Raw genomic sequence first — 13836 nt, forward strand, 5'->3', positions numbered from 1 at the left:
CTTCCCCACTATACGCTTCCAACCTGGTACTTGAATCACTGTTCAGTAACGCGGCGCGGGGCGTTGCGTGCACCCCGGCGCGTCGGGAGATGAGCGGCTCCTCCGGCTCTGCCCCCCAGCCCCGCTCCCCTCCTGCCCCTCCCCGCGCTCGCCCAAGGCCTGATGCATCAAAGCAAGAGGTTGCATCATCGCTGTGAAAGATTTCAAAGGTTAGGCACTTAGTAGTGAACAACTGGAGCATTCGGTAGAAACGGTGGGACCTGGAATGACAATTGGACTAATTCTCTACATAAAGAGGAATTTTTTTTTCTTTTTTCTTTTTCTTGGTTTTTTACTGTACAATTTACAAAAATGCACACAATGAAAAGTTAAAGTTCTATCTAATAGCTTGATATAAAACCAATAACATTTCTCCTTCTCACCCCTACGTTTTTTCCTCTTGATTTTTTTCTTTTCTTATTTTTTTTTCCCCCAGATTTTGTTTTTTTTTTTAAAGTTGTTTTTTTTTTTTGTTGGTTTTTTTTTTTTGCTAAATCAAGCTCATATTGTAAACAAGACAAAACAGTGAGGGCGTGTGGCGGTCGACAGGAGAGAAGGGATGGGAAGAAAAGTCTCAGCAGCAAGGAAACAGTCCTTACAAAGTAGCTCTCTTGTGGCTTTATCGTATGTCAGTGGGAAGGACCCGACGCGGTGAGTAAAATGAAAGAGATCCACACGGCAGCGGTGTCGGAGCCGAGTCCCGGCTGCCGGAGCGTTCGGCCAGCTCCGAGGTGTGCCGCTGGCTCCGCCGAGAAGGATTGCTGTGGCTGAACATCAAGTCCCAATGGACTGTCCTTTGTTCTGGGCTGTGGGTCTCCTCTCCCGGTTCCTGGGGTAGATCTCTTTCTTCTTAGCGGTGAGACGAGATAAAACGCGGATGCAATCTGTGTTCACGTGTGTCCGTTTGCAATCCACAACCCCTTCCACCCCCACCCCGCCCCAACTCCCACCCTGACCGGGGCGGGGGATGGAGGAGGGGGAAGTGGGGAGGAAAAGATATAATAAGAAATTAATTAAGAAATAGCCCCAACAAAACCTGTGCCCATCTCGAAAAGGATGGCCAGTCTGCTTTCTCCACCGGCGAGGGTGAGGACCGCTCTTCTCTCGGCTTCTCGCGTGTCGCGGATTTGGCATCTGGTGCGTGTTTTTGGACTAGACAAGGCAGTAAGTAGGAGGTGGGCGAGAGGAGGGGGGTGAGGGAGAGAGATGCACCCCCCCCTGCTGCCTTACCCCCCCAAGGAGGGAGCCTTCTTCCTCGGTTTGTCTAGTGCAAAAAAAAAAAGGAATTAAAAAACAAAACCAGGAAAACAAACCCAAAGAAAAAGAGAGGAGGAGAGAGGCTGTGGGAGTGTGTCCCAGACCCAGGGGCAGAGCAGTTCTCGTGGCGGGGGCTGCCCCGTGGGCCCCCTCCGGCCCCGGGCACCGCGCGCGTGTCGGAGCGCGCAGCCTTCCAGATGATAAAACTCATCGATTTTAAACACGCACACCTTGAAGGGTTTTGCCATGTCGCTAGCACCAGTCGTCCTCGTCGGCTTCGTGGTAGTAACTACGTCCTCTGGTGCCAGTCCCGGGGCCCGTGTTGAGACCCAGCGTGTAATGGTAGCCGTTGGGCACCCTGCGGATTTGGTGAGACTGGGAGGTCAAGGAGGAGACGTAAGAAGTCCTTGAGGACCGTCCCGAGTTGGTGGCCACCGCCTCCTCGAAGGTGAGGGTGTCCTCCGGCACCGCGCGGTAGGGGCTGTCGGCGTCATCGCGGTGCCCCAGGTAGGGGTCGGAGCCGATGCGGGCCACCGCCGGCGGGGGCGGCTGCTGGTCCCCGCGCAGCAGCGCGTTGTGCTCGGATAAACCGCGGCTCAGGCGTCCCGGGGAGAAAGTGGGCAAGCCGGTTTGGAAACTGGTGAAGTGCACGGGCGAGGAGTTAGCAGTCTTGTAAGTGATGCTGGGACGTGGGGTCAGTGGAGTCTGTGGGAGCTGCCTCCGACCCCGGCATGGGGTACTAGCACCAGATGTCGACAGCAAGGGGCTCCCATTAACTGAACCACTGCCCTACATAAAAATTGGAACAAAGCAAATCAAAAAATAAAAAAGGGAAACACCAGACGAAACACAAAGGCAGGCAGGTGTAAAACAGAAGGAGAAGCAACAGAAGGGAGAGACAAGTCACAAGAGGAAAGAAAAGCAAAAAAGAGAGAGTTTAGACAAGCACAGTCAGGGGGGAAGGAGGTTCTCGAGAACTAATTCAACACGAGATGTAGAGAGCTGGAGAACTAAAGTTCTGCGAGCAGTAAATAGGAACAGAAACGATCAGAGCATCGGTAGGACGCAAACTGGCAGACGGCTCCAACAGAAGGGGACACTGTCCAGGGAGAGGGGGAAAGGCATCCACATCATACACAGGCTCCACATGCGCCTTACCTGAACTAAGCCGGAGCGGCTCAGAAACCTACGGCCTTGGGCTTGGGGTTTGGTTGGGGTTTGGGGCTTTTCCCCACCAGAGTGGCCTTTACTTTGGGGTGGATATTTTATTGTTTTGAGGAACTGCCAGCAGCAGTTGGGAATGCAGGTGGTGGGGCTGAGGTATGTGCTCAGAACTGGGCTCTGCGGAGGGGAGGATTTAAAGGACGATTATTTTTTGTAGTTTTGGGGAGGAAATGGGTTTGGATTAAATAGCTGCTTTCTGAATAAAACCAACAAGTAGCTTTTTGGATGAGATTTAACTAAAAAGTTCCTTAAACAGAAAATGCATTCACCTTCTGCTCTTTAACATTGCACGTTTGATTTTGGAGGGGTAGAAGGGTCTGGCAGCTTCCTGGGTTACTAACAGTGACGTGTGGGAGCTACTGAACTACAAGGACGTTAAAAAATGCCATGAATGAGAGCAACAGGCCCTTGTTTTGGCATTTCATAGGATCTCAGACTGGTTTGAGTGGGAAGTGCCATCCTTGCCATGGGCAGAGACACCTCCACCACCCCAGGGTGCCCAAAGTCCCATCCAACCTGGCCTTGAACCCTGCCAGGGATCCCAGGGCAGCTCCAGCTTCTCTGGGCACCCTGTGCCAGGGCTTCCCCCCTCCCTGGGAAGGATTTCTGCCTTCCAGCCCTCATGCAGCTGAAGGCCGTTCCCCTGCGCCTGGCCCTCCCTGCCCACCAGTCCCGTGTACATTCTCCCAGGGCAGACCACGAAGAGTCCCATGAGTGTGTTTTAAAATCCCTCAGCCTTTCATGACCCAGCATTTTGAGACCAGAGCTTTAATTTTTAGAGAGCAGCTTTTCCTCCCTACAAAACCATCAGGCTGCTGGGTGTTAGGCTGTGGATTGATGCCTGCTCGGCTCTGCCTGGCTTTCCAGTGACCTACCATATCCCAACATCCAGGAGAAGATGCCAAACTTTTTCCAGGCTCCTGAGGCTGAATGCCTCGAAATTACAATACTTACAAAAGAAAACAGAGCTAAATAGTTTTGATAAGTATTAAGCTGCCCAAAAACTGGGGTGGGTTTTTTGTGAGATTTTCAAACTTCTCTTATCCAGGACCAAGTCAGGAAATGGTCTTGGACTGTCTAAAAAAAAAAAAATGGTGAGGATTTTTTCAAGAAATACAAGAGGCTCCTTCCTGTTAAAGTGTTTTGAAATTCCAAGAAGTTTCACTTCATTTAGGAAAAAAAAAAAAGCTTTTCCCAGATTCCTCATGGAACGGGATCTATATGTAACAACTCACCTGCACTGAAAAGGAAACAGTGAAATATTTCCCAGAAGGTGCATCCACCCCCTCTCTGGGCAGCCTGTTCCAGCCCCTCACCACACTCTCTGTAAAGAGCTTCCCCCCAATATCTCATCTAACCCTTTCCTCCCTCAGCTTCACTCCATCCCCCTTGTCCTGCCAGTCTCTGCCCTTGAACAAGCTGATTCCCCTCCTGTTCCTCTGCTCCCTTCAGGGACTGGAAGGCTGCAATGAGGTCCCCCCACAGCCTTCTCTTCTCCAGGCTGAACCAGCCCAGCTCCCTCAGCCTCTCTTTGTAGGAGAAACAAAGACATGGAAAGAAAACCTCATCGGAAGAAGCAGTTGAAGGCCAGTCAGTGACCACAACAACCAGAAGCGGGATGCTAGGCTGCAGCTCCCTCTTGCTATGGCCACACACCGTGCCACCTGCATCAGGCCTTACACTGATGTCACATCCCCTCCCCTCAGCAACTGTGCAAAGCGTGTCCCATGCCCTGGGTGTCTCCAAAGCCTGCCAGCAGCCCCTGAGCTCCCAGTGCAGCACACAGCCTGCAAGGCTGCAGCCTGGATGCTGCTAAGGACCACGGCACATGAACACAGAGGGGAGGAAAGGCACAGGAAAGGGCGAGGGAATGGAAAGCTGCTGAGACACTGTGGACCCTGTTTGTTTAACCCCCTCCTCTGGGCTCTAACGTCTGCTGAACGCCAGATTTCCTCCTGCTGCTCACAAGCTGAGGATGCTGCAGGGGCTCATGGCTGAGAGCATCGCTCGCCCCTCCCGAGACACCCGGCTGGTCCCACACCAGGCGTGGGGAGGTTGGAGCATGGCCAGAGCCTTCCTCCCAGCACGGCGGCTGCGCATCGCTCGGAGACGTTTGCAGGGATCGTGCTGGCCTGGGACTGAGTTCCCTGCCCTCCCACCCAGGTCCTGCCTTCTCACACTCCACCTCTCCCTAGATGAGGACATCACATTTGAAGACTGACATCTAGAAACGTGTGGCAAGGATTTCTTTGGCAGTCACCAAGTGTTGGTGGCACAGAGCAGCAGTAGGTGCCAGGGGAACACCGCTGGCAGGGGAACAGTTCAGCTCAGTTGCCCAGGTCCCATGCCATGCTGCCAGCCTGCCTTGGCTCAATTATACTTTCTCCACTGGTCTCAAGAGCTGCCAGTTCTCAGGTCTCCCAGTTTTACTCTGCTGAAACCACAAGCAAGGGTGTCCTTGGCAGCAGGGGGCTCTGCGAGATGCCCTGAGCCACTCACTCTGTAGGTGGCTGCTAAAGAGCAATAGAAAGACATTTCCATCCCTGTCTTGGATCTGAAGGACCCAGCTGGACCTCAAAGGCTTTACCTCCTCCTACCCAGCCTGTCCTGGCTCCTTTATTTGGAACAAAACGCAGGAAAAGTGTGCATGTCCCTGGAAGACCCTAGGATTCTTTTCCCACCCTGCATCTTCTCACCTGTCTGTGTGGACCTTGCTCTGGCCCTCCGTTGGGTGAGGTGGGCCTGCTCTGATCGGCAGATTTGGGCTGAGAACGGTCCCGGCTGCCGTAGCGGTCGCAGGAGTAGAAGCGCTGCTTTTCGGAGGAGGAGGAGGAGTGCTGCTTCCTCTCTTGGGATCGGCCACGCTCCTGCTTCTTGTCCTTGGAAGAAGACTCACCAGACTGGGCCACTGAAAGAAAAACATTGGTTGGGGATCACCAACATGGGCAAAACTTCCCAGTGTGAGGCAGGGAGGCCCTACCATGCAGATGGGACCCCAAACCACGCTAGATGACTGTGGTGCATCCTGAAGGGAGAAGGACAAGGGACAAATCCTTGTTTTCAAAGCACTTGCCTGCTTCTCCATCAGCCATCTGATGGGGGGACCTGTCCAAGGACTTCTGCTTCTTCTCTTTCCGCCGGTGGCAGCGGTGGTGATGGTGGTGATGCCCTTGCTCCGGCGGCATGCGCTCCAAGGAGTACTCGTAGAGGTGCATGGCGTGAGGCCGCTGCGGGGTCAGCGTGGAGACAGAACGCTTCATGGGGCTCGTGTCTGGGATGGGCTGTAAGGCAGAGGGAGGGACACGGAGCAGGGTGAGGACAGGCACTGTGCCAGGCTCGGCTGCTGCGTTCCCAGCGTGGGGAGGGTTATACAGCGAGAGATGGGGGCGAGGAGGGGGTGGGAGAGAAATGGTTAATTGGATCTAACTGGAATGGGCAGAAGGACTTTTGGAATGGTAGATTTAGTGCTAAATTTGAGGAGCAGATGTGATCTCTGTTTGCTGGAATGGGCTTTACTTTTAGCAGAGTGCCAATCCACAGGTACTGCGGGCGCAGAGCGAGAGGCAGCACTTCACACCACACACAGCGTCGCAGGAGTCAACAGTTGATTAGCAGGGGCACAGTGCAGCACAGTAGCCAAGCGTCTCACAAGGATACTTCTCCAAGACTAGTTTCACCCAAAGCTGCTTCAGGGCCTGTGGTCATCCCAAAGCATCTCCAAAGAGGAAAGCATGAAAGTTTTGCTGGGCATCACATGGAGAGGGGGGAAAATCAGGAATAAACGGGAAAGGTACAGGCCAGGCCACTGAGCAACTACTTCTATCTCCCTGCAATTGAAGGCATCTCCTGTCAAACATTTAAACCTCTCTTCTTGTCCTACCACCTGTCCTTGAAGCCCTTGTAGCTGGGATGAGCAAGACAGCATGTGCCTCCTACAATTCTGCCAGGATACCTCCAAAAATGACTACTTGGCTTTGCTATTGCTGTTTTCAAATCGTCTGTGTCTTGAGAGCCAAGCCTCTGCATGCAGTAACACAGCCTCCCATGGACACTGGTGGTCCTCATCTTCCCTTGTCAGTGGCAGCTCCAGACTGCTCCATTCTGTTTGGGTTCACAGCCTTACAAAGATGGAGAAACCAAGACAAGTGGACTGTCAGACAGCTGTTCTCACAGCCTTTTCCTTCCCTACTGCTCAAAAAATGAGGACAATCCCCATGTTCCCTTCTCTGTCACTCTGCTGGTCCCCGGTGCTTTTCTCTGTGGTGGAGAATCACAGAATCATCAGGCTGGAAAAGACCTTTAAATCATCAAGTCCAACCATTCCCATCCTATGCTAGACCATATCCCTAAGTACCTGATCTACCCTTTTTTAAAAAACATCCAGAGATGGTGACTCAAACCCCTCCCTGGGCAGTCTGTGCCAGGGCAGAGCAGGGCTCCATCCATCCATCCATCCATCCATCCATCCATCCATCCATCCATCCATCCATCCATCCTCTGGAGGTTTCCCTGGATCTACCACTGTGCAGTAGAGGAAAGACCTCAGAACAAAGAAGTCCAGCCTGATGGGGTGGGAACTCAGGATGTCCTCCAGTCCCTCATCCCTTATGCTTGTTTGGATTCACAATCCAATATGAGGTTCCAACAGCCTCTCTCACAGAACATTTACTTTGCTCACTGTAACCTTTCCAAAGAGCCCTGTACAATTTTCACTGCCTGGGCTATTTTATTTACTTACCCTGAAATTCTGATCTCTGCTGCCCTGTGACATTTGCACAGCTCAAAGCCAGTGGTTTCATGGCTCAGCTCGTTGTTTGGAGTGGAAGGAGCCCCTCTCCCTCCCCATGGGCTGTCATGGGTGGGTTATCTGGCATACCAAGGTGCAGTCCAGGCTGAGTTTCTGCTCAGTGCTCTCTCCCTTTGCTAGGCAGTTACCCAAATTCTGGTGCTTCCCACTGGAGGGGAAGGTGGAGTGCTGGAGCTGGGAAGTTTCAGGGGGAGGAGGAGGCAGACACTGCTGGGGTGGGGGAGCACAGCATGGGCTGGGGCATCCCCAGGGGTCTGCACCTTGTCATGCTGCATTTGTCTCCTCCTGTGTCTCTGGCTGTGTGTGATTTCTATGGGCAAGAAATTCTGCTGAGGAGCTTGATGTCTGTGCTGCTTGCTTACTGCTGAGGCTGAAGATGGAGGAGGGCAGAGAGGTCTGTAAACTGGACAGTCAGACTCAGGACTTGACAGACAGGGGAAAAAAAGCAAAAAGTGGGAATGCTTCCCACTGAAACCACTTGTCCAGATTTCCAAAGTCCATATGGGAGCGACCAGCCAGAATCACAGAACCCCAGAACATCAGGAATTGGAAGGGACCTCTGGAGATCATCTAGTCCAACCCCCTGCCAGAGACTAAATCACACAGAAACACATCCAGGTGGGTTTGAATGTCTCCAGAGAAGGAGACTCCACAATCTCTCTGGGCAGCCTGTCCCAGGGCTCTGTCACCCTCACAGTGACAAGGTTCCTCCTGACATTCCCATGGGACTTCCTCTGCTGCAGCTTGCACCTGCTGCCCCTTGTCCTATCACTGCCATCCCTGTGTAGAGCCTGGCTCCATCCTCCTGACTCTTGCCCTTCACATCTTTATAAACATTGATGAGGTCACCCTCAGTCTCCTCTTCTCCAGGCTAAAGGAGCCCAGCTCCCTCAGCCTCTCCTCATAAGGAAGGGGTTCCACTCCATCACCTTGGTGTCCCTGCACTGGACTCTTTCAAGGAGCACTGTGTCCCTCTGGAGCTGAGGGGCCCAGAAGATGACAGATGTTTCCCAACAAAAGGCCTGCAGAACCACTAAGGAATTAACATTTCTCTTCAGCCTTCGGACCTGCTTCTGTGCTTATCCCAGGGCCTGAGGTCCCCTGACACTAATGGGAAGTGGCAAAGCAGTGAATACCCTTTCCATACATCCCAACAATGCTCTCGTTACGCTAACGGGCCGTGCCCAGCCTCCCCACAAGCCTCAGGAGACCACACCACAACCCTTCCTGGAGTTCCTAATTGCTTCTTCATTACCAAACCGATTGCTTTCACTTCCTAAATTCCTGTGTAACAAGGCATACGAGAGACAAATAAATAAGCAAAACAAACAAACAACGAGTCCCTTCTGTGACAGCGTGCGGCGTGCAACGGCGGCTGGAGGGGACTGCGGCACAGTGGGAAGAGCTAGCGGCTGCGCTGGGGCAACACCGGCCTCCGGGTGCGAAGGGGGGAAAGTAAAGGGTTAAGGAAGGTTAATTATTTCTTAACAGGAATTTAATAGGATACAACTTAGTTCGAGCTACATACTGCTAGGTAACTCCCAGGTGACCGTGCTTTGCTCCTCTGCAAACAATTCGGACAAGATGAGAGACATTATTTGAAGCAGCCCCACAGTACAGCCATTGTCAGACATCACGGCAGATGTGCAGCAGACACGGTGACGACAAGGGAGAGGAGGTGATGGGGGAGGAGGGCAGCAAAGAGAGGGAGGGAGGAGGTGAGGTTGGAAGCGTAGGATTTGGGGTTTAATTGGGGTGGGTTTGATTTGTATTTTTTTTTTTTTTTTTTGAAGTGGGAAGGTAAAAAAGACAGAAGGATGGCAGGGAAATGGAAAGGGAGGTGTCCAGAAAGAGAAACGTGGCAAATAAGAGTTAGAGAGAACTCAAAAGTTTGGGGGAAGCAGAAGCAGCATGTGAGAGGGAGGGTGGAGGGCATGGAGGGGGGAGACACACACAGAAAGGACATTGGTTATTCAGCTGAAGCTACAACCACCAAAACATTGTATTATTCAATGAGGTTAGATCAGACAGGACGGGCCTGATTCATAATGGGATGAGCCAGCTGCCACGTGGGGAGCACATAGCGTGCTCCAGGAAGAGAGACTCACTTCTGGAAGTGTCTGAGTGCAAGCAGCTTTGCAAGGACAGGCTCGTGCTGCTGGCACTGCATTGCCTTGGAAGGAAAGATGCTACTCACAGTCCGGGATAAAGGACAACTTTGTTGTGGGAAGGGGGAAGGGAGGGAGCAGGGGTTTGCTTTGGGGTCTGTTTCTTTGATGAAACATGTTGAGCAGTGTTCTGCCAACACAGAGAATCCCAGCTCTCAGACAAAGACCCCCATTTCTGCACTCAGCTGGGAACTCTGCTAGCCCATGGAATGCAGCTTTTGCCAGCACCTGAGCCAAAAGACTGTATCTGCTGGGGCTGTTGCTGTGTATGCAGCACACAGGCTTTTAGGGTTTGGGTACAGAATTTCTTTCATGTTCTGCTCCCCATGGAGAGCACTGGGAACAGCCCAGAGCCACAGGCTGCTCGCTCCTGACTCTATGGATCAGGCCCTCTGAATGAGACACAGCTATGAGGGGGAAGATGTTGTGACACACAGGAGGCAGGATGGTGGCTGGACAGTATCCAGGACAACAAGCTAGCAATGGACATGTGAGGTGGCCAGAAATGACCAGTGAAGTCTGGGACATCCTATGTGCTAAGTAGTGTCCATGAGTTGTAGAAGCTGGTTCTAATGATGACATTTCTTTACAAGATCTTAAACAGGGGAAATCCTCAACATCATTTTACTGACCAAAATCACAATACACAGCGCTTGCTGAGTACTATGGGAAAAGAAAAAACCCAGGGAGGATGCTTAGTGTCTAAAGGCACCTTCCAGGCAGAGCCTCCCAGGTATTTTCTGTACCTGCTACATTCAGAGAGAATCACAGCACATCTCCAGCTATTTTTATAGCTATGGCACAGGAATGTGCCTTGACTGTCTGGATAGATGGCACCCAGCTGCCACAGGGAATATTATGCCTTCCAGGAATAGAGGCTGGCAAACAATATCATCCCTGATTAATCAGAATAGCCACTCTTGGGTAGGTGGTCTCAGCTACCCAAGCAGGGATTTCTCTGGGCTGCTTTTTGCTGCAACCAGGGATGAATAAAACTGGGGACAGAGCTGTGTCTCCTCATGAATACCCGCCCTATGAGCACAAGGGCTGGCTACCTGTCTCCAGGCTCAGCAAACATCTTTTAAAACAAATATTCACAAGAAACATCCAACAACATGGCAAGCAGAGAGAAGATACTGAGCTCCTGACCCACTCCCAGTCTCCCACCACCAGCAACTCCCCCCTTGCTCACCTGAGTTTCAGCTGCCAGGCGAGGCATGGAAGCCGCCCGGCCCTGGCTCTCCAGGCCTGGTTGGGGCTCTCCGTTGGCAAGTGTGGGGCTGATTTCCCTCATTTCTACCACCTGATCAAAACAAGAAGCGTTTTCAGGACCCAGAACACAGACATCAGCTTTGAAGCCATCATCTATGCAGGCTCCTGCTAAGTTTGATTTAAGTGTGAGCTGGGAGGGGAAAGAGAGCAAATGAAGAGCTGTGGTATGGCTCAAGTCTCTGTAGCTACAGTGCTGTCTTCATCAAGGACAAGAGTGGGCCAAGCTCTTCCACCAGCCATGGCAATGGGTGCCAGCTGTGACCTCTGAAACCCCTCATCTGAGTTTGTACACTAACAACAAGGGGACTGGGGCAATGGGATAACTAGGAAGAGACAACCTGAAGTAACCTATTGCAGCAGACATAATTCCATGTGAAGCTGGTCCACATGTACAGCTCTCAGCCCATTGAAGATATCAGATTTGGCTTTTCCACAATATTCCAGCAAACTTTGTGTTGAAAGAGAGAGACCGATACCTGTCTCAGTGCCCAGATGTGCTGCCAGCTGCATTTCACCCTCCTGTCACCTCCCCCCACCCCAACATTTCTAAAACTTGACTGCATTTCTAGAATATACCACACCTCACCCTGTCTGCACCCAGCTGCTTACCCGTTCGATGGGGATTTCTTCTGAGTGGCCTCGCTCAAAACCCGGTGTCCTGGTTTCATAAAACACATCCTGGGTGCGCTGGGTCCCCCAGGAACTGGACTCTTTGATCCCACCCTCTGGGGCTGGTCTGTCAGAAGGAAAAGAGGAAAAAACAGAGGTTTTGGTGCCTTTATTGTGCTGAAGGCAAAGCACTTGGGGGTCCTTTGAGGTTTCACTTATGAAACTAGTTGCAGAATAGGCAGAGCTCCTGGTGAAGCTATACGGTCCATGAGGTTTTGCAAGGGCCACTTTCCATACAGCCATACAGATTCCATGACCAACAAGGAAACAAAGCAGTCAGCAAGTATTTTTTTTTTATCCAGGAACTGAGGAAATACATCTCTGCAGCTCGAGTTCTGAGGAGGAATGAATAAATTTGGAGTTCAGGCAAATAACACCTGGAAGGCCAGCTAGACAGACAGCACTAACTGACATTGGTCAAACACCTCAGTGACATTCACTGAAGGTGGAGTGGTACAGATGGGCTTGGGTTTCACTGTCATGTCTGATGTTGGTTCCCCCATCAGGGTTGTTCAGGACATTTAAACCTTGGGTCTATCATTAAAAGTCCACAGCACTTGTGACCCAGAAGAAAGTCACCTCTGGAAGAGCAGGAAATGGAGAATTGATTAGGGATCACTGTTACTACAACTGCTTGGTAAGCTCTCTGTGGAGGTATTGTTTTGCCCAAACAGGAAGAGCCAGATTCTGTCCTGGAAAATCTCAAGAAGCTCTTGCTGTCACCAAGTGCCACAACCTTGAGGAACTCCTTTTTTCCCAAGGACCTTTTTCGTCCTGAGAACTCACTGCTGGTTGGTGAGTTGGGGCTTGGCTTGGTTGTTTTGCAATGATCCCAAATTCCTGTAAGCAAACTCCCAACTAGCCACAATGGAAAGCTCTCCAAGACTCAGAGGAGAGCATTAAGAAAACATGCAGCCCTGAGGAACCCAATGCTACCACCACATGGATAACTGCACCTGAGGCAGCAGCAGGAAGCAGAGAATAAGAGGCATTTTAGTGACCACCAGTGGGAACTTGTCCCAGCCATGGTGTGAAGGGACTGCTGGGCTTTGTGTCACCACTACCCAACCTCCACAGTGACTGAACCAGGAGTGGTTTGGGTTGATGCATACACCCATCGTGCCTCTTCCCTGCGTTACAGCTTTGCTGGGGTGTCACAGGGTACTCACAGCGCGCCCCCGTTGTTGAGCGAGGCCGAGCTCTTCTGGCGAAGGAAGGCCTTCGCGTTGTTGAACGCTGTGGGCTGGGTTTGCTCCAAAGTGGCCTTCAGGGGGTGGAAGAGTGACACTGGTCCAGGCTGCAAAGCACAAGGAAAGGATGTCAGAGCCAGAGCTGCGTTGGAGACAGCCTGCAATATGCTTTCTAGTTGATAAGATGTCCCCTTTGCCACCCCAGCAGAAAGCACACCCCAGGCCTCCACAGCTCTAAGGGGCCCTGAAGGACAACTGCTGCACTCAGCTTTGCACAGACCAAAATTGTGTTGAACCCACCCTCCCCCCTCATAGAATATTCACCCAGGCACCAAAGCAGAGCAGGGTTTGTATACACTGGTGTAACTCATGTTCAGGTGGGACATCATGGCACTGGGTCTGCTCAAGCCTCCTGCCCGTGAGGGACAGACGGATAAGCCATGCTGGAGCTGGATGGTCACCCCACAACCAGTAGGTATTTGTTTTACCAGAAATCTCTACCCTGGGTTTCAATCCCATGCCAGTTGTGTGGAAAGATTTTCAAGAAATGGTAAAAACTCTCAAATCTATTAAAGCCAAACATTTGAGAGCCAAACTACCATCAGCTTTCAGTGATTTGTTGGTGTCCCAATGAAATCTTCTGAAGTTCCCAAGTCCCTAGGCCACTTCTGAAAACAGACTTCAGGCTGCCAACCAAAGCTCTTGACATTTTTTGGAAAAGACCATTCCAGACTGATTGGAAAAGGCAAATGCATGGGGGTTTTTGGAGGGAGGAAGGGAGAGGGTTGAGGTATTTTGAGATTTGGGGGTTTTTTTTTGTTTTGCTTTTTGAGAAAGAGAGACTTGCAGGTGAGCTTTCCATTTCTGAGACAGCATTTCAAATCCTGCCTGGAGAAGCATCCAGACTTTCCAGACAAAACATGCCAGTGACTCTCATGAGAGCTGCCCAATGTGGGCAAAGAGGCTACTCAAAAGGAGGACAGAGAAAGACACTTTTTGGCTAAGTACCTGGCACAGGCCCCCGGGAGGCTGGTGGACTTGTTCCCTGCTGTTCTTGTTCTGCTTGTAGAAATCGAATATCATCAGCGCCGCATAGACCTTCCCCACGGTCATCTCATCGGCTGTCAGAGGATGGTGAGAGGTGGCAGAGATGTTCAGGTGAGGAAAGGATCAAGAGAAGAGAAGAATAGGCCAAAGAGCACAAGAAATA

The 13836-nt window shown here is 51.5% G+C and overlaps 1 protein-coding gene across 1 annotated transcript in view; it reads right to left on the reverse strand.

The window, feature by feature from the left end:
- Positions 1-1548: 1548 nt before the first annotated feature.
- The window catches only part of CACNA1B (calcium voltage-gated channel subunit alpha1 B), a gene marked incomplete at both ends in the record, with an annotated part of 300744 nt that continues 288456 nt past the window's right edge, over positions 1549-13836 (reverse strand). The window contains 8 exons of the mRNA XM_084272565.1: positions 1549-2085; positions 5217-5428; positions 5594-5801; positions 8856-8891; positions 10688-10798; positions 11377-11503; positions 12606-12733; positions 13635-13747. Of these exons, the coding sequence (XP_084128691.1) occupies positions 1549-2085; positions 5217-5428; positions 5594-5801; positions 8856-8891; positions 10688-10798; positions 11377-11503; positions 12606-12733; positions 13635-13747 (1472 nt within the window). The remainder of the gene's footprint in view (positions 2086-5216; positions 5429-5593; positions 5802-8855; positions 8892-10687; positions 10799-11376; positions 11504-12605; positions 12734-13634; positions 13748-13836) is intronic.

Source organism: Gallinula chloropus, assembly GCF_964237585.1.
Source record: "Gallinula chloropus genome assembly, chromosome: 18".
Lineage (NCBI taxonomy): Eukaryota > Metazoa > Chordata > Aves > Gruiformes > Rallidae > Gallinula > Gallinula chloropus.